This window comes from Hyperoodon ampullatus (assembly GCF_949752795.1).
Source record: "Hyperoodon ampullatus genome assembly, chromosome: 2".
In the NCBI taxonomy this organism is placed as follows: domain Eukaryota; kingdom Metazoa; phylum Chordata; class Mammalia; order Artiodactyla; family Ziphiidae; genus Hyperoodon; species Hyperoodon ampullatus.
In genome coordinates this window covers 152,563,017-152,584,668 of record NC_136915.1, presented here as the reverse complement: position 1 = coordinate 152,584,668, position 21,652 = coordinate 152,563,017, and the positions used below count along the sequence as shown (strand labels likewise).

The 21,652-nt window shown below is 37.0% G+C and overlaps 1 protein-coding gene across 5 annotated transcripts in view; it reads right to left on the bottom strand.

Annotated features, from left to right (window-relative positions):
• RPS6KC1 (ribosomal protein S6 kinase C1) overlaps positions 1–21,652 on the bottom strand; it is a gene marked incomplete at both ends in the record, with an annotated part of 199,113 nt that overhangs the window by 18,057 nt on the left and 159,404 nt on the right. For 4 of the 5 annotated variants that reach the window (XM_079724834.1, XM_079724836.1, XM_079724837.1 and 1 more), the window contains 2 exons: positions 16,813–16,902; positions 17,174–18,769. In XM_079724834.1, the coding sequence (XP_079580960.1) occupies positions 16,813–16,902; positions 17,174–18,769 (1,686 nt within the window). Of the gene's footprint in view, positions 1–16,812; positions 16,903–17,173; positions 18,770–21,652 lie in introns of those variants that run through there. The other variant, XM_079724838.1, reaches the window with a different exon arrangement.

The window sequence follows — 21,652 nt, the reverse complement described above, 5'->3', positions numbered from 1 at the left end:
TATCCCTGCACCTACCGTATTCTGGGCTTCACAAGGCCTGTGTACAACTATACCCTTCACACCAGCTCCTACCCATCTTTCCTCCGCTTATTGTGCTACATGCCAAATCACAACCTCCACTCTCAAAATTAGCTGCTCTCAGCTAGGTGGTAAAAAGAAAACATAGATATTTAACTAACTCATATTATTGTGTGAATGACCAAAAGGCTTCCTCCGAGAGCCATGTGCATTCATAAAATAGCAGCATGCTTGAAAAACTGAGAACTATCTTACTATCTAACAATAGAGGTTTAATTATACATGTTTTGACACATGAATTCAATGAAATGTTACTACATAAGCATTTTAAATGATGTATTCACGCAAGGTTTAGGTATATAAGTAAATGTCTGGATATATTAAATTTTAAAAAAAACAAGCTATAAAACAATAGAATCTTAATTTTTAAAATACATATATTTTTAAAAGACTGGTGAGAAAATGTAACAAAATGTTTTAGTGCTTTGCCTCTGGGATGGTGAGATTTTTATTTTCATTCTTATACTTATTAACCTACACGAATATCTAAGTGGTACAATTTTAAATGTATAGCAAGATGGCATGAAAACATTCAGGCTTGTTGGGGCAGGAAAGATGAAGCTATATAAGGCCAGTCCTCCCTAAGAGTCTGTTTGCCTATAGTTTCCTCTACAACTTTACACGTGATCTTAGCCAAAAGGCCAAGAAGCGATCCTCTAAAACTTTAATGTATCGTATATTAGAGACAGCAGTGGACTAGGAATCAGAAGTTCTGGGTTAAGAGCCTTGAGGAATTCACTTGATCTCATCCATAACACGAAGGTGAGATCTGAGGACCTCTAGGTTAAATTTAGCTCTATAATCTACGATTCTGATACTTAAGGATTCCCTAAAACAGTGATTTTCTTGAAGGACAATTCCTTGGGGGCTCTCATTCAAAGTACTTATGTTACCCCTCCCAGATTCAAATACACTGCCCCCACCCCCATTCCCAAGCTCCCCATAGAGAGCCACCATCATCTTTGGAAGTGTGCTCCAGAAACTTTAAAAAGGATGTGTTCTTAGAAACTTCAGAAAAGTAGAAGAAATTTACCATAGCCCTGTTATCAAATATAACCTTTTGCACATTTCCTTCCAGTCTAAGGCAGGCAATGGATTACATCACTTCCCTGTTCAAAATTCTGAAATGGCTTCTCACTGAACATTAAATAACATTCAAATGTCTTGCTTAACCAGGCATGTATATATATTCAGGTCTCTATAATGAGGTCTCAACCTATCAAGATTCATTCAAACACGTATAAGCAGTATGAACTAGGTCCCCTGCTAGGCACTATTCCTCCACAGAACACTATGTACTCACCACATTGCTAAATAATGTGAAACTAAAATCAGTTTTCAGAGTTAATGGCTTTATTTTTAAATATCTTGCTCAAGAATTTAAGTTATGCCATTTTCTTTAATCATAAAGCAAGCAGTATATACTCCTTAGTTTTAGAAAGGTGTTACATATTCACAACTCAAGACCTCAAATTATTGATCAGCCATCTGTTTTGAATATGCAACCTCCAAGTCTCACTTTCCGTGCCTAAAGGTTGCTAGTAGGCATATATTGTAATAATGATAGTTGCAACAACAAAACAGTAGCTAACATCCATTGACTGCTTACCATACGTAAGGAACTGTGTTTAACATTGTACATGAATTACTTAAAATTTCCAAGCATCCTTACGGAGAACTTACTTGGGTAGAATGACTTTGGAGGAGAAAGAATACTGTATTTGTGTGTTCAGGGAAAAGAGGAATGCCTGACCCAGTCAGCTCAGAGAAAGCTGTGAAGATCAGATGGTTTTATAGGGTCTAACATGCCCTGAGGAGCTGTAGACTAGAATCACACCCCAAGTCTCTGCTCACAAAGGTTTGCTGTCAGAACTGAGCAAAGGGTTATTGTGGTAAGTCTATGCAATGTAATCAGTGACTAATATAATTTATAAAGGGAGCTTTCAAATTCACCAAAAGGTCCAAAGTGCCATCACCAGTGTAGCCTAGACCACCAAATGCTACACGTTGTGCCTGCTTCCCATATCACTGCTGGGAATGTGCGCTGGGTGTGAAATGTGTCAGAGAGAGAGAGAGAGTGTGTGTGTGCACGCACGCATGCGTGCGCACGTGGTAGGGGGAGGGGGATCTCTGATGCTACCATAAGAACAGTGCACCCTCCTGAGCATCAAAGATTTTTGTATGTGTGGGAGGTGGTAGGATGTTGTTTTATTATTAAAAGAAACACAGACCCATTATGGAACAGAATGTAATCCTTGCATGGATCTGCAAGATAATGACTTCAAAGAAACTTCAGGATCATATTATTAGTCTCGGAGGTCCCCATTTCATATCACCGCTACAGTCAGAAGTACTTGGGTAGAAAAGTTTAAGAGGCACTTCAGGAGACAGACAAGGTGTTATTCCTTTATTGGTTTCTGTGACCTTGCTCAACTAAGGAGTCTAAGAACTAGGTTCACTGGTTTTTATGCTGCTTTGAAATCCCTCACAATTTTCTGCCAGAGTCCTTAACAGGTAGATAATGACCAACATACTGCTTCAAATGTGGATGTTAGTGTCTGACAAGCACCAGTCTGAACGTCAGGCAACACAGACAGTAGCAAGAGACCCAAGCAGGCCCTAAAATTAATTTAATTCCCATTTTCAGTCGGCTCGCTTTCTGGTCCAGGATGCGGGATGTACCACGTGGCACCTGATATAACTGCTGGTGACGCCCTAGCACCATCAACCTTAGTCTACTTCATTCACTCCCCATTTCTTTTCCCATCTTTCCTCGATTTTCCCCTCGCCTTATTCTCTTTTTCCTCCCCACTCTTGGCTGTCATTGGTTAAGCTTTCTAATGGCACTTGGGCCTAAAGAAACTACTGATCCCATCTAAGAAAAACTGCTTCTGAAAGTCTGAAGACAACTAGGCTGAATGTCATCTTTAATCTGACTGGGCTAAGAAAGAAGGATAGCAACTGTGAAAAGTTAATTTTTTTCTCATGGAAATCTGGAAAAAAGACACTGAACAAGTTTTAATTCCATCCCCTTAACAGTGCAGCTTGAACCACTTCAAAATGACTTTATATTAAGGATTCATTAATTAATGTGAAACTGACATCCTGACCAACTGTCCTTGATTTTAATAGATGACTCTGAACTACAACAAAGAGTTCTATATTTAGATAAGATACAAAGAAGAGGGCTTCCCTGGTGGCGTAGTGGTTGAGAGTCCGCCTGCCGATGCAGGGGACACGGGTTCGTGCCCCGGTCTGGGAGGATCCCACATGCCACGGCGCGGCTGGGCCCGTGAGCCGTGGCCGCTGAGCCTGCGCGTCCGGAGCCTGTGCTCTGCAACGGGAGAGGCCACAACAGTGAGAGGCCCGCGTACCGCAAAAAAAAAAAAAAAAAAAAAAGATACAAAGAAGAACTTCCTAACGGCTCAGGAAACTTAAATATTAGAACAACTGGAAGAAGATACTTAACATAATTTCTTCTTTAGGGTTTTAAAATAGAATTTCACTTTCTTTTTTTTTTTTTTTGTGGTACGTGGGCCTCTCACTGTTGTGGCCTCTCCCGTTGCAGAGCACAGGCTCCGGACGCGCAGGCTCAACGGCCATGGCTCACGGGCCCAGCCGCTCTGCGGCATGTGGGATCTTCCCGGACCGGGGCACGAACCCGTGTCCCCTGCATCGGCAGGCGGACTCTCAACCACCGCGCCACCAGGGAAGCCCTCACTTTCTTTTAATAATCAGAATGAAAGATTTTGATTGTCTTTTCAACATCCCTTATAGATGAATAATTCTTAGATTAAAATTTTAAAGATATACCTTGAAATTGCATTGCCAAAAAGAAGACTGAGGTTGTGTGGCTGTCAAAACCAATACTCTAAAACTGCTTTACTTGCAAAATCTATACAAAATTTTAAGCATAAACAAAGAGTACTGATTCATATATAAAGCTACATGATAGCTACTACAAACACCAGGTGAACAGTCAGGTATGTTGTGTCCAAAGTCAAAAGCAGAGAATATGAAGAAATATAAAGAAATATCAAATAAATTTGTGAGGGTTCTTTTAAAGTATAACATAGTAAAGCTGAGAAATCCCTTTAAACTCCCTAGCTTGAATTTTTAAAATCTCTGGTGGGAAAAAAAGCAGAAAAAAATTTTAAAGGATAGGGGCTTCCCTGGTGGCGCAGTGGTTAGGAGTCTGCCTGCCGATGCAGGGGACACGGGTTTGTGCCCCGGTCCAGGAGGATCCCACATGCCGCAGAGCGGCTGGGCCCGTGAGCCATGGCCACTGAGCCTGCACGTCCGGAGCCTGTGCTCCGCAACAGGAGAGGCCACAACAGTGAGACGCCCGCGTACCGCAAAAAAAAAAAAAAAAAAAAAAAAAAAAAAAATTAACAGATAAATTCTCCACTGCTTTGTCAATTTTCAAAATATTTTCACTATAAAACCCAATGTATTCAGTTCCCATGCATGCCCCTTCCCCTGACACTACATTCTATATTTGCAGTTTCCAGGGTGGTAAAGCAGGTATCCTTATTCTCCACAAGGACAGCAGGGCTATAAGCATTAAGCAAAGGGATCAGGGGGAAAAATAAACTATTCCCTAAGAAAACAAACAAATCCTCAGATTATTCCCACAAAAACTCAAAAAGAGACAGTGATATCAAAGAATCCTGAATTTTTGTCTTTGAGTCAAAGAAATGTTGTATTGACAGGGCTCTAGTTCTGCTACTGTTTGAGCCTGGCTGGGTATTTTAGCTTCTCTGAAAATGAGGACAGCCAGACCTCTAGCATTCTTTCTACCTGTAATTTTACAATCCTGAAAGTGTTTTCAAAAGCACTCATGAGCCTTTCTCATAACTTCTTCTCCCTCCATTAACCTAAGATGCCCAAAGAGTGGGATTATGCTAAAATGAGCCAGTGTTCCACATTCGTCCTTCTCCATTCTACACACAGCCACCCTTCCTTTCCCTAAGAGACCTGGTGGCAAGCAAAATGAATCAGTGTCACTGAATCTAACTGTTACCATCTTTTAATGTAATGGAGACACAAAGTCAGCTCCAGATTAGATTTCAACTTGTCCAAAATTTTTGGAAGACATCAAATATGTGAGAACAGTTTAGTAAAATTCTAGAAATCCCATTTTAGCACTATCAATCCTCACACTCTAACACAATATAGAATTTTATGGATTCATACTAATGATTCAAACTATCATAATTCACAAGTGAATAAACAAGTTTAAATAAAATAATAAAGATACCACAACGTAAAAATGTGCCTTGCCTACCTTTGTTTTACTCATGTTTAACACCTCACAGAACACTCTTCAACAAGCCAGGACATCTCTCAGGAAAATAATGCTGCCTTAGTAACCCATATTGTCAAAGGGCTTGCTAAAACATAGACTAAGAGAGTTTTATAGTCCTATGATAGAGTTTACTAAGTCTCCCTCTTACAGCCAAAAATAATAATGTTAATCTGACCCCCAAACTGTACTATAATAAGCCGTGTTCCTGAAAAGTAAAAGAGCAAGAAAACAGAAAGCCTGGACTCAGGACACCGTAAAATGTCTCTATCTGTACAAGAAGTGAAGGGAAAGAAGCAAAGTATACACTCTTAGACTTGAGAAAGTCTGAAAGACACTGGAGAGACCGTTCGATCCCAGCATTACTGAGACCATGACATATACTATCTACTGGCCCAGGCCCTGCCTTTTAGGGCTATATAGTTTAAGCCACATGGATGTGTCAAAGACATGACTCAGAAATAACTGTAGATAATATTAAAACTATGCTGGAAATTGTACCGAGAATTTTAAAAGCTGGAAAATGCATCTCAAGGTCAAGCTTTATAAATGAACACCAACCTTCCTATAAAGCTTTATAAAGATGAATCACCCAGCTCGGTGCTTTGTGACCACCTAGAGGGATGGGACAGGGAGGGTGGGAGAGAGATGCAAGAGGGAGGAGATACGGGGATATATGTATATGTACAGCTGACTCACTTTGTTATAAAGCAGAAACTAACACACCACTGTAAAAAATTATACTCCAATAAAGATGCTAAAATAAATAAAAAATAAAAACAAAGGAAGAAAAGAAGATGAATCACCTTGCATTTTAAGTAACTGTGAATTCTCAAATTCAGAATTTACTTTTCTTTAAGAGACATTACCGTTATGGTGCTTGATAAATAAGGGAATATGATATTCTACATTTAGCTCTTTGATGGATTTGTTAAGGCACATTTTCAGACTGGTGACATCACTTGATTCTCCACTAAGGGAGACCCACACAGGTCATCACATCCTTCTTCTTACCTCTACTGATCACAACAAATAGCTACCCATCCCCATTCCAAAAATCTTCAGAGACAATTCCATGACCTCCCTCTGGCAGTATGTTCTACTGTTGCTGTCTTCCTTTCAGGATATGATAGGAAATACAGTAAATTCAGAGTTTTCTTAGAAGAGAATTTCACATATAGAGAATTTCTATTTTAATTTAGAGCAAGTATTTAAATATTTCTCCCAAACTCTTTTCCTTAACTACACTTTTTTAAATAAACAGAATCTTAGATGCCTCATTTCTCTTCACTTTCAAAGTTATAGTAACTGTGGAACTGTTATTAAGAGGTCATATAAAACTCAGTGGAAAAGCAACAATTGTTGCAAATCATGTGTTTATATAATGGTCAAATTAAACCGACATTTAGATGTTGAAAGAATTAGTTACATAAACGATAGAGCACTTTATCCAAATATCAGAATGATGGAACAATTTTAAAGCCACAAACCTATAGAATACATTAAAATGATAGTCAGCAGTAAGTATACTTTCGGGGGGGGTGCAATATAGTTTCTAAATGCACAGGGCTTTTTTTCCAAAACAATATTTTAAATTTTGACATTAAATACCTTATCTTAAGGATTCCAACTCTCTCTTTTAGGAAAAAGAAAAAAAGTAAGAAAAATACATTAGCTTTTAGAATAAAAGAGAGCTCTTTGGTGAATAAGACAATATAAAAATTAAGCCACATTCTTATAAACCTTAAAATTAAGCACCATATACACTTTTATAGTATCAGAAAAAATGCTGTGGTGTCTAAATTTTCCATAAATTCTGTAAGTGTTCAGTAAGATTTAAAACACTATTACAATTAGTTTGTTAACTTTCTTCCAAGGGAGTCAAGACTTCATTAATGGCCTTAGATAGTTCTTTTTTTTAAGTTTTTTTAAAAAAAATCTGATCTATCATTAGTGACATACTTGGACCAAGGGTAAAAGAACGTCTTTCTTCTACAATGAGCATTCCATGTTAGCTAGAGCATGCAAACATTAGTCCTGTGTTCCTACACAGTCTTTCCCTGCAGCATCTGCTGCTAATTGAAAGGGACTAGAATTATAAAATTCTAGTCAATTTCTCTCAGCAGCTCTTGCTGTGTATAAAGATTTTCTATGCAGGGGCTGAGCATTAGTCTTCCACTACAGCTGATGACTAAAGAGCTAAGAGAAAGAAACACAGAAGAAAGCATTTCTTTTTTCTTTATATATCCAACAATACATGGAACTAAACTGTGAGAAGAGGGACAGCTAAGCATATCTTATGTTAGCTTGGTAAATTTCAATTCTGTAAACATAACTATTCACCTATAAAGTCTATTAATGTCCTAGTTAACCAATTGTGTATGTCTTCTGTTTGGACAGTCTCTTCTTTTTATACACATCTTCAAAAGTAACTGTCAATATTAAACCAATTATGCCTTATTTCTAGCTCCTAGGCATAGTACCTGGCACATAGAAGGCGCTTAATAAATGTTTGTTGAACAACTATCTCTATCTTGTGTTTTGTAGCACAGTGCAATCAAAACACCTCCAAAGGCCTCATCACATGCATTTTCTTTAAGTCTATTGAGCACAGAGATCTACATCAAGTCCTCCTGCACCTTTACATGTGGTAGGCCAGAAAGTTTTCAACATTATCTAAAGCATACTCTGGCTGCTGGCTGAAACGCAAGAATGGAGGTCAGTCAGCTGAGGACTGCAGGAGTCCAGGCAAGAGATGATGGTGGCTTAAAATGGGGTGGTCTAGTGGACACCTTCCAGGGCTCCCCTCTGCAGAACACAATGACTGCTACAGTTTGTCCTGGCACGGATGGCATGTGGTAAAGAAAAGAAACGGGAAAGCCCTGGGAGGAGGAAGACAGGACTGGGAGATAAATCAAGGTTTCCCCTGTCCCTGTTCAATGGAAGGAATCTAGACACACAATTACATGAAATGTGCTCCAATGGATAAGCTGGTGATAACATCTGAGTAACTCTAGAGACTGGAATCTGCACTTCCTAGCCCATCCTTTCAAATGGGCATTTCGCTCCTTTTTTCTTATTTTATATTTATATTTATATAGTTCTATTGACATTTCAGAAAATGCTGGCTGCCCAGTTATCTGTTGCACATTCCATAAAGTCCTTCAACATCCTACTCAATCGATGATTCAAATGCCTTATTGGTCGAGTAGAGAATATGAACTGTTTAAAAGTTGCTGGTATCACATTGCTCTAACTCATGAGAGTGTTATCAGGGAAGACCAGCAACAGGGGCGAGCACTTTCCAGAGGGGAGAACCTGCGGCAGCTGGGGCTCAGCGTTCCTGCACACGCACCCCACGGTGATGGGAGAGAGGCGGTGCTGCCCCCCCCTTCCACACGCGTGCCTTCTTGGCTCATCCGTGTCTCTAGACTTGCTTCCTGCCGCCACCACATGACTAATTCAGTTGGTTTTCAGGCAATTGAATTATATGAAACCTGGGGCCTTGGGTTGTACTGCAGAGACTTGAACATAAGTACTAATTCAGGCAAGGTTTAACAAAATTCTGCTTCTCCCACTACCCAGCTTTTAATTCCTTGTTGTCGTGGTGACCTGGCAACCATGTTCTGAGTTTTCCTGCAATTATCTGCACAACTTGGGTCAAAGATCCTTGATTTAACTAGATTCAGCATTCCAGAGCCAAAAATTACTTGTTCGAGGAAGTTTATAGGTACCATTACTATACAGTTTTCTTGTGAGATAAACTAAGAAACAGGTAACTACCATATGACTTCTGGTTGACTGATTATAATTCTGAGCTCTATACAATCTTGCTTACTCTCACCCTGCGTTTCTGGTAGGAAGAAAACCAATAGCATGCTCCATTTTCCATTGATCATATCACAACTCCATTCTGAATAGCCATTGGGTGTCACAGTGTTACCCAACCAAAGCCATTACAGTTGATTGATGAGAAAAAGGCTAACTGAAAATTGTGAAAATGACAGGCGCAGTTTTCTCTCTCTCCCCGCTGCTCTGTTGCTGTGTTAGGCAGGCAGAGCTACATGCACTGCTATTAACGGAGCTTCAGGAATTCTATTTGCTTTATCACCAATTTTTTAAAACCTTGGCATTTTTAAACATTTATTTGAAGGAAGTATTTATGAATAATTGTTTAGAAGGAGTCAGGCCTGGTTACTTCCTGGAGATTCAAACTGACAAGATTTTACATGGTATAAAAACTGATGATCTGGTCAAAGTAGCTAGCCAATAGTTCTGGTACATAATGTTGAACTCAGCATTACATCTTCTTTGTTAAATACCACAGGTAAAAGATACTTCACTTTCTTCTTTATAATAATATGGTGGTGAGACCAATTAACTGAACAGTTGCCAAAAATCCATTTAGACCTTAAAATTAAGAAGCATTACACTGCAGCTATTACTTAAAACAGTATCTAACCTTGTGTTCCTCTTCTAAAAAAAAATTTGTCCAAGATCATAAAGAAAAAGATGTAGAGTAAATAAGAAGTTAAAATTAACTTCCTTTTAATAATCTAAAGCTTGAAGTAAACTCCCTATTCCCCAATATCAGGTAGTACTAGGAAATGTACAGAGATATTGTTCTTATACAGGAGGGGTGAAATACACTATCAATTCTTTCACCCTTATCAATTCTCTAGTTCTAACAGCTCAAGAATTTCTTCCCTTAAGAGGAATTAATGTGTTATTCACTAAGGTGCCGAATAACACGGACTGAATACTCGGCTATTACTCTGTCTCATTCTCACCACTAGAGACAAATCACATTCTGGCCTGATGAGAAGTATGGTTTCAGAATGGGTCTATTTCAATATGGAGTGACCTTAATGCAGAGGTGAAGGTGACTGGCCCATTTTTAGGGGGTTTGTGAGGACTCCAGAATATACCCTACCTAGGGATGGATCCCAAGGTTTCAGACCCTCAAACATGTATAAAGTAACCCTTCAATCTTCTTTCCATCAGAAGGGTCTTGCCCTTCTGGACAAGGTTAAGACTTGACTTGAACCTCTTTTTGCTTAGCCTAATATACTCATGGCACAAGCTTCTTCAGTATACAGGAGTGGAGTGCAGCAGGGAATTTTCCTCAGTGTAAAATTTCCGCTATTCTATGGCAAAATTGAAAAGATACAGGTTCTCTCAAAGAAGACATAGAGTGAGTTATATAACATTAGGAACTAAAGGCAAAAGATTAAAAGTACTTGCTAATCATTCGAGGAAAACATTAAAACATTTACTATGTACATGGGAGCTACTGTTGAAGTTTTGCTTAAGGGTAAATCAAACAAAACAGTTCCTGTTTGAAACATAATGTTTAAATATTAACCACAAATATTTCATTCTTTTAAAATTATTTCTATAGCTCCCTCTTGCCTTTTTCTTCCTTCTCCTTTGGCGGGGGTGGGCGGGGGGAGACTGGACCAGGGATGTAGCCATATTTCCTGGTTATAACGTTATTTCAAAATATACATCTATATTCAGTTGCTTTCTCTAACAACTTCACGTGCCCAAAATTAGATTCCTCACGCATGGTGAAGTTACCCAGGACACAGAAATTCTCAGATCTAAATGATTCTTTCTTCTTTTAAACAGCTTTGTTTGTTAAAAATCTTGGCATTTAAATTTCACCCTACTCAAAAGTTGTCTTGGCTTTTTTCCTGCAAATGAAAACAGTTTCCATAAATTCCTCAATTCCATATTATATACTTTATGTGCAAACTATAAATGAGTAAAAAGAGAATACTTAGAAAGTCCTCCAAGTGAAATAATTTTTTTAACCTTACTGATGTTAGACAGGAAATCAGTATTTATTTCTCGGCAGAAAAGTTCTTGCCCTTAATAAGATGGACTTGAATTTTGACATCTGTGATCTTCTTAATATTCAACAAATCTGTTTCGGATAGATATATGATAAAGCAAATATTATAGGATGTTAATTGCAGAATCTAGGTGATGGGTAAATATGGGTGTACAATTCTTCCGACTTTTCTGTATGTTTGAAATTTTTCAAAATAAAATGTTAAGAAAAAAGTTCTTAAAAATCTATTTTACCACTGGTAAATTAAGGCCTAAAAAGTCTTAAATAACTTGCCCAACGTCATGCAATGAGTTAATGGCTGACGTTAGAAAAATATTGAGTTTTGGGAATTCTCAATTTCATGGTAACATTCTAAGTCTTAAACCTACAATGCCCTCATGGTATTTTTAAACCATCCATGGTCTGAGTCCTAGATCTAATGATCAAATACATAACTATCACACAGAGCACCATGCTTAAAAAGCAACTAATCATGTGTAAAGCATGCGTATGAAGAAAGGTAGGGGAGACTACGCCCCCAAAATATATTCATGGATTATTTGATAAAGTCAGGCTAGAAGAGCAAAGAGTAGTAGTAAATAAATGTTATGCTCTAAAACTGAATTTTGCAGAGAGTTATCAGCATGATTTTTCTATGTTTCACTTTTCACCGTCAGCTGTGAGCTGTTTCCAAGTGTGAAATCGCCTAAGAGAGGAAGCAAAGCTGTCATTTGACATCTGGGAGCGTGGAGATCGGGCTGCGGTAAAAAGCACTTTGGACTTCTTCAATTTACACACATATTCACCTATAAATTCTCAAGTGTGAAAAGTATTCAATGAGAAATATCAATGTAAATTTCAAGCATTTATAAAGGCTCATAATCAGGTGGAAACTAAAGGTGAAGGACACACTCATAGGATACCATATCAACTTGTTAAGACTAGAATGAGGAACTTAAGTGATTATGTTAGCATAATAACTAACATATACACAATTTTATTCACTTGTCTTAGACTGCATATTAAACTTTCAAATCCAGTCTTTTGTGTTTTATGTGCTTAATAAGTTCTATTTTCTAGCTGCTTTTTTATGATGAGAGACGAGACTGCTAAGAAAAAAATACTGGTAAAAGAAAAAATAAATACTTTCTTGACATTTTATTTTTCCTTTATACTTAAAATACTATAACAAAAAATTTATTCTATATTATGATAAATTAATAGTTCCAATGATAAAGCACATTAAATCTTCTAAATACATGTGTGTTTGTGTGTATATACAAATTGAAATAAAATCAGAGTAACTTCAAGGACGTCCTCTGGAGAAGAATAACCAATTAATTCCAGTTATTCTATAATTCTCCAGATTATTCTATAATCTCTCATAACAAAAAAATAGAAGAATCTGTCTAAACATCTCTTAATAAAATATCTAAAACTCTCCTCATATGGAAACTAGACAGTGTTATATTTATATCGTCATGCTATACAATCTATTCCCACTTTGGGGACTATTTCTTTGCTCTTTGCTCTCACAGAACTCCGTTCTGTGTTTCTGTGGTATGAAAGGAACCCATTTACCATGAATGATGTTTATTTAAAATAAAACCTTTCTAGAGAATCATCCTAGATAATCTAAGGATACAAAGTGAACCTAAAAGGAACGGCTTCTACTTTGAAAACAGGGCTGGGTTTGATCAGTGAATTCGTATTCTCAAGACCCTCTTGATGGGTCTGCAGCTGCAGCCATTTATTTGCTGGCTTTTTCACAGATGTAGACAGAGAAAAAGCTCCATGGTTTTTGTCTTTCTGTTGTTGGATTTATTTTCTTTAATATAAAAAAGTGGCAACTTTTTAAAAAAAGTTCTTCATTTCACTGTAGAAACTTGTGAACATCGGACATCCCTGGTAGTATACATCATTGAAATGACTATGACTTTTAAAATCTAAGATCGCAAAGTTGGCAGAAACTACACTTAAATAACAGAAGGTGATCATTTGCATTTCAAAATGTATCTGTCTTGCTTTTCCCCTCAATTAGACCAAAACATGTTGATTCACAGGTTTCTGTGTGTGTGTTTTCTTTTTTAAACTTATTTATAGAGCAGAATAATGGCCCCCCTGCTAGTTTGGCATTTGCTCAAGTTTCTGTCCATGTAAATCGAATCTGTTACTGGAAATTTTTCTCAAAATATAAAGGCACATCATCCACAAGATAAAAAGATACACTGCTGATATTATAAAGTACAGGGCAGGTGGATAATGTTTTTAGGACAAATGTGCGATAAGGATTCCCAGGAGGGAGGCGTGGTAGGGGTAGAGGTTGCATGCTGTTCAAACAGAAGTGAATCGTTCTCATCATAATCTTGTGACAACTTTACTTTCTAACCAAACATCAGCTGCTTAACATGCTTTAGAGTTACTTGGACAAAAATACTAAGGTTAGAGTTGGGAAACAGGAGGGCAAGGGGATGTAGGAGGAGAATTACTTCAACCCTTAGTATTGCAAAGGACAGATCAAAAGATGACTTAGTACTCTATGTCCCCGTGTGTTCATTGATTTGTGATTTTTAAGCATTGAAACATTAGCTGCTTCTCATTGCTCCCACCCCTTTGAGAAGAGGAGCAAAGTCTACTTGTATTTCTATCAGTAGCACTGCTATTCAGTTTTGAAACAGACAGTAATTCACAAATTTTTGTTCCAATTCCCCTTGCATTATAAGCAATGGGCAGGAGTACACACACCTAACTGAGTTCTGCAACTCTAGGTTTAAGACCATCTAAATTAGAACACCAGCATCACTTTTCAATTAAGGTCATTACTGATTGAGTTTTATACTGTTGATAAAACAAATTAATAGGCCCAAGGAATGGAGAGACTTCCCACATTGTTCAATGTATGCCATAATACTAGAACGCTTTTGTAACTTACAAAGCTTGAAAGTACAATTCTTTTATGCAAATAATTAAAACAAAGCCCTTCTTCAGACTACAGCTTTTTGCAAATGTTAGTGAAGGACAACCTGGACGATGACAGCAAAAATCCATTAATGGTAGACTGCCACCTGCTGGTAAACGATGAGAATTGTGATTTCTGGGAAAAGGCTTAAAAATTAGAACTTGGAAACTGATCGCTATTAAATTTAGTACACAAAACTGTATTTCAGTACACAGAGTTGAAAGTATGTATTTGCTGATGTATGTAGTATGGTTTTATTCCACATATATTATAATTCGCAGGAGGTCACATGCTATGAAGGTTAAAGTGAACATGCCTATAGTTTGAAGAAAAATAATCTGCTAGGAAGCCAAAGTACAACCTTACAGACAGTTTTCAACAAGAAAGTAAGAAGAAAAATAGGAAAAAAAGAGTCAGTTATAAACATTAAACTGCCCCATAAACATTTGGTTTTGATGTGAGGTTTATACTGCACTTGACTTCAGGATTTAACAGGTTTTACTTAAAAGAACTCCCAGATTTAATTTTGATCCTAAAAACCTGAAATTCATTATAATTAACATATATTTATTTACATACATTGGTACCTAAAATGTTATTTATAATCAAATTAGAAAGGGGAAGGGTCTGTTAAAAAATAAACCAGATAACCATAATAAAGTGATTTCACTATGACATTTTTTGTTATCCCATTAACTAAATCATACTAATAAGATTTCAAAAGCCAGCATAATATTATCTATTTGAGAAAGAAAAAAATGTAGGCATGCTCTATCACCCCTAGGAAGAAATAAAATCAAACAATCCTAATTTGGGGGAAGAAAGAGGAGAGAAAAGAGTGTAACAGTAAGAAGAAAATCTAAATCATTGTTTTCAGAAAATGGTTTTAGTATATTTGCTTTGCAGACTGAAAAACTGTGCTATTTCTCAATACAGAAATAATTCTTAACAATGAAAATTGTAACTAAAAACAATATAGCTCTTTGAATCCTAATTATAATCATTTCCCATTATGCAGGGAAACAATGTTAGCATCAATAATAATGCTGGTTTGCTAGTAAGCATTAAATACTGTATTAATCAACAACTAAGCATATCATGTCAATACAATCAGCTTGAACCTCCTCTGAAAGCCAGAGGGTGACAAGTGAAGCAACTTTGGCCATTCAAAGAGGCTGAATGCTAGGCAAAAGGTGAACAAACTTTGGATACAAACACAGCCCCATCTGCACTGATAACAGACAGAAACTAACTCAAATCCAATTCATATGCTTAAGAGACCTATAATTATCAGCAAAGGATCTAACACCCCCAGAAATAAATCTCTAATTTAAAAAAACAAAGACAATACAGTAAAAGTAAGAGAAACTTGTTGTGTCAAATATTTGGTTATTTCAAAACAAGAAGAATATGCTTCCTAAAATTTCTCAAATATGGAAAGAACTCTTTAAAATCTGCTCTAAAATGCCAGGATGTCACATCACTGAGATCACAACATTGCATCTTTTTTTATTTCAAATTTTATCCATTTTTAGCCTTAGGAATTTTACTCTTTTAGTCAACTACCTCTCACATCTTAAAAATCATCCATTTACTGGGCTTCCCTAGTGGCGCAGTGGTTAAGAATCCTCCTGCCAATGCAGGGGACAGGGGTTCCAGCCCTGGTCTGGGAAGATCCCACATGCCGTGGAGCAACTAAGCCCCTGCACCACAACTACTGAGCCTGTGTGCCACAATTACTGAAGCCCATGTGCCTAGAGCCCATGCTCCGCAACAAGAGAAGCCACCACAATGAGAAGCCCACGCACCACAACGAAGAGTAGCCCCCACTCGCTGCAACTAGAGAAAGCCCAAGTGCGGCAACAAAGACCCAACTCAGCCAAAAATTAAATAAGTAAGTAAGTAGACAGTCCTCTGTGACTATGAATGGATAGACAAATGGATAAAGAAGATGTGGTACATATATACAATGGAATATTACTCAGCCATAAAAAGGAACAAAATTGGGTCATTTGTAGAGACGTGGATGGATCTAGAGACTGTCATACAGAGTGAAGTAAGTCAGAAAGAGAAAAACAAATATTGTATATTAATGCATATATGTGGAATCTAGAAAAATGGTACAGATGAACCAGTTTGCAGGGCAGAAAAAGAGACACAGATGTAGAGAACAAATGTATGGACACCAAGGGGGGAAAGTGGCGGGGGTGGTGGTGGTGGTGTGATGAATTGGGAGACTGGGATTGACATGTATAGACTAATATGTATAAAATGGATAACTAGTAAGAACCTGCTGTATAAAAAAATAAAATTCTAAAATTTAAAAAAATCATCCAATTAAAGAGGATACTTAAAGGTCCTTTTAAACACTAAGAAGTTGACATTTCTACGAATTCATGGCCAGTTCTAAGAGAAGTATAAACCCATTTAACATCATATACTAACAAATATACATACACACATATACTATGGATTATATAATGATTTTATCCCCCAAATTATCTTTTGTAAAGGGTTAAAGAGATAACCAAATCCAACATATTGTCAACTGCTAGCGAAAATTCAACTTCAATAAAGAAATGAGAGCTGCCAAACTACTTTTCCAAGTGAAACATTTTAGGAGATTGCTCTAACCTGGGGCACAGTACATTCTCTCTATGGCATCGCTGTCACAGGAATCTTCAACCTCACTCCACCTGCTAAAATACGTTAGCTGAATGTGTCCTAAAAACAAAACGACAGGAGAAATCAAAACATTTTTCTCTTCCATTTTCTGCAGAAGTGAACTGTAATTACTCCTTTTGTAGCTAAAAACAGTATCATTAAGAATAATGGCATCATTAAGTACTAGAAGCTATTACTGGGGGTGAATTTGCTGCACTGATAATGAAGCTCTAGACAGGAAATGAAGATACTAATTACAAGATAAAACGCCTACTCAGTTAATTGGAAGCAACAGCGAATAAAAAGAAATGCATTTGCAAAAGTTCCTGACCTCTATCATTCAATAAGATGTTGTTTGGGTTCAAATCGCGGCACACAATTCCCTCTCTATGTAAAGCATCAAGGGCTACCACCATTTCAGCTGCCCATCTTTGAATACAGCCCTCTGGGATGTAAAACCTGGAGTTTAGTGCTAATTTTTTATCAAGGTCCTCAAAAATCTGATGTATTTCCTTGTCTCCTTCTAGTGCTAACCCACTCTCTGCCTTAGTCTCAGAGTCTCTCTGAAATACAGTCGGCTCCTCTTTAGCCAAATCATCAGTTTGATCTGTAAACAGCAATACTTCTTCAGTTTTTAAAGTGTCTGTATTTACGTTATATTCATTAGCACCTGAGAGTGGGTCAGAAATATGGAATAAGCTTTCTTTTGCGTTGCTTCCTGTTACTGCCGATGCAACCAAGCTAAGTCCTTGAAACTTAGGGTCTGAACTGTGTAACAAAGACATGTCTCCCGCATTACTATGATCATCAGCTGCTACAAATAACATCCCAAGATCTCCCTGTGCGTAGTGTTTCTCTGTGATACTATGGGATTTAGGCCCACAGGGATCACTCAGTTCCTCTGTGCCTTTTTCTTCACGTGCTTGGCACTGTTCAGTACTAAGCCTGAGGCATAAAACATCAGGGGTTTCCAACAGTTTACTTTCTATTATGCCTATATTAGTCTGTGTGAACTTTGTAGGTCCCATTGCTGCACCATCTTTCATTGGCTCCAATTCACCAGGCAGATTTACAAGAAGATCAGGCCTTCCTTCATCAGTACCACTGACATCATCAAAAGCAGCATCTTTAAAAGAAATAACCGGGACTGAGTCATCTGAGCCCCTGCTAATGGTGTCATGAGCTATAAACTCTACCTTGCTTTCACTAGTACTAAAACTCCTGGAAGTACTGTCTCCATCAGAAAAAGTGAAGAATGGTTTCAAAGGTTCTGACTTTAGACTATACAATTTTTCTCCAAAATCAAGTCCTAAGAGTTCACTAGTGCTATCCTTACTATCTATTCTAAAGAATTCCATGGGGCTCTTTTTAGATCTACTGAGGGAATCTGATGTTCTTGGAGAACTAACTGCTTCCAGGCCATCATCTCCAGGAAAGAACTTCAGCTCGTGGGCTGTCAGCTGTGTGCTGGGGCTGTCACTGTCAGCAGCAAGGTGTTCTGGGAAGTTTTCTATAGCTTTGGTATCAACATCATTCCTTTCAGTCTTTATGAAAGGCTCCTCATTCAAAGACCCTGGTTCAATCTTTTCTTGCCCATATTCATTGCATAATGTTAAATAACTAGTAGTACATTCTTCTTCTGAACTTGAGCCAGAATCTGGCCATTTTGGAGAGCTGTCTTGCCCATCATCATCTTGGTTGCTATCATCTTGAGAGCTTGGAGTAAGACTAGTCTTCAAAGGCAGAACTTTAAGCATGGCTCCACCATCACTTTCTCTGGATTCAAAGCTGCTGCTGTCCTGAGGACTAGATGTTGGCTGTTGCAGTTGAACTTTAGCAAGTGAAGATTTTTTCACTGCTTCGATGTCAAAGCTTTCTTCAGGACTTCTGTTTAGAAACTTACTGATATATGACCAGAGTTTGCCACCTGTGAATAAGCATAACCAAAAAAAAAAAAAAATTAAGAACACCAAATTAATGGTTACTTATTGAAGCCATTAGAAAAACAAAAAGTATTCTAATAATCAATCAAAAGCAAGTCAATGATACCCATTAATGTCAAGTATAGTGTAAGAAGCAATTTAATAAAATGCCTTCTTGAAGAATAGTCGAGCTTGGATTTGGGATTCACGACAACAAAGAGTCTAAATAAAATTTTTGCAATGAAAAAAAAAACTAAATAACTGAATAAAATGCTTTCTTATTATTGCTGACTGGTGAGTACAGTTTCAAGCATATCTCCTAATATCAATTATTTTTTAAATGATAACCTATTTCTTCCTTTGAAGAGAAACTGGTTATAACAAATACTAGTATGAAATTTCACAGCTAAAATTCTACTTTAAAGTTAAACATAATTTACTCTAGAAACATCTATGTTCTGCTCTATTAATAATTTTTTCAAGCATGGCCACCGAAGCTCTACTGACTAGAAACAGTATTACAAAAAAAAAAAAAAAAAAAAAAAGAATAGTGAAATTTGATTCAGAAATCTTAAAAACAGTAATTGTGGGAGCATACTTTGTAAAGATATAACTATTGCTCCCCAAAATAGGAAATAATACATTAAAAATGAAACCCTGTACTAATAAGGAGAAAGCAACTTTTTTCAGCACATTTTTAAATGTCATTATTAAATATCATATACCAAGGGGAACTAAATCTTAGGGGAAATAATCACTGACAGTCAATTATATGTGTAAAAAGGTCAATGGACGCATCCAAAATATCTTTCTCTCCTTGGCATTTCATTTCATTTAGAGGAACTCAATAAATACATAAAGCGCCCAATACTGTGCCCAGCATAGAGTAATGCTATAAAGGGTAACTGCCATAATATTAATCCTAGGATACTCAGACATCTTCTTCTACCAGTGATCTAGTTAACAATCTTATCCCATTTTGATAATAATTAGTGGTATAGAACATTGTGGTGTTTAACTTCCCTCTTGCTTCTTCTTAACTAACTTTCTGTCATCACTAGATTATACTCGGTGTCTCATATTTCTCCATATTCAAACTAAAGTTTAAAGATTCATATATGGCTTTGAAATTCACTCACTCACACACAAAAGAAGCTATGCATCGATTCCATCTTTTTTGATTCTTTTGACAACAATAACCACATTCCTCTTATCACAAATACCTCCATTGTGGCACACTAACAGTAATGCCTGCCCTGAAGCTGGGGTTCTTGTATGCAGTCCAAATAAAATGATGTATATTGTTCAACTGTCCTACTGTGAGGACAGGACTAAGTCTTTTTCATCTTTATATATCTACTGCCTATACAGTGTGCAGGACATGATAGGCATTCACTCAATGCTTGTTAACTCAAATCATAACTTATCAGAATGGGATATGCCATCACAAAGGAGACACTATCTGTAGCTGTAAAGTTCCAGTGATCAGCAAGGAACAGTACCTAGTAAAGTTCTAAGAAAAGTTGCATTATTCTTAGGCTAATTCAACCTGGATGAGCTGCTCAAATCTAAAATTGAATGTGCTTAAATTCTTTATTTTTGCTCCCCAAATCACTTCTTCTTTCTGACTTCAGAGCTACTGAGGCACAAAAACTTGGACTATTTTCTCTCCTTTGTTCTTCCTATATCTGACAAGTTTCCAAGTCCTATAAGATCTACCCATGTTTCCCACAGTCTTCCTCTTCTTTTAATTCCTTTGACCACTCTGTGTTTCCTGGAATAATGTTATAGCTACAACTAGACCACTACTTTCAGTCCTTCCTGTATCACTCTATCATACCAACTGCTGCCCAAGTAATCTTCCATTTTAGCACAGATCTTATCATGTCATTTCTCCAAGAACCCAAACCCTACCCCCACCCCGCCTACCTACTGAACAATGTACCAACTCCATATAGGTATTTGGACCCTTAGTAATACAGTATCAACCCATAATTTGTTCCTCTCCCTCAACTCATCACACATTTCATCTGAATAGAATTTCTCCACATATAACCCATGCTGGGCTTTTGCTCAAACTATACCTACCACTTAGAATTGTCTTTCCTATTAGTTTCCCCAATATCTGCTTGTCAAAATCCTACCCATTCTTGAAGATCCTTCAGAATTTGTTTTCTTTTATCAGTTTTTTTTACATACCCTCACTGTATACAACTCCTATCTTCTCAGAATCCTCTGTATCACTTCATCCCTCTTATGACATTTACAACATTGTATTTCATACTAATATTACTTCTATGTGTTCATTAGTTCTTTTATCATACTGCAGGGTCTTCATAACTGCAAGGAGAGGATTCTGTCTAGCATGTAAAATAATAGGAATTAAATATTTATTAAATTGAGTTATAAAAAGATGACATCTTTACAAATTTTTTGAAAACCTTAGGAAAAGTTTATACAAATTAAAAATGTCATTATTTTTGGTCATACTTTCTTCTTATTCTAAAACAGATACATGGGTTTTATTATTTTTAAAAAATTTAATATAGAAAAGGACACAGAATAGCAAAAAATTCAGAATATATAAAATCACCCATAAACACTATTAACCATTAGTACATTTATCTTCTGACTTTTCACAACTAACATCTTATCATAAACATTTTCTAATTTCATGAGAATATGAACTTGAAAGGCTATATAGCATATCCATGAGATAGATAGATATGGTGTGTTTAAATGTTCCTCTGTTGTTGAACATCTAAGTTGCTTCTAGTTTTTTATTATTAGAATTAAAATAATGTATACTTTAGCTTACAAATACTTAGCACCTCTGATTATTTCATCAGGACACAACACCAGAAATGAAAGTGCTAGGTCAGGAAGTA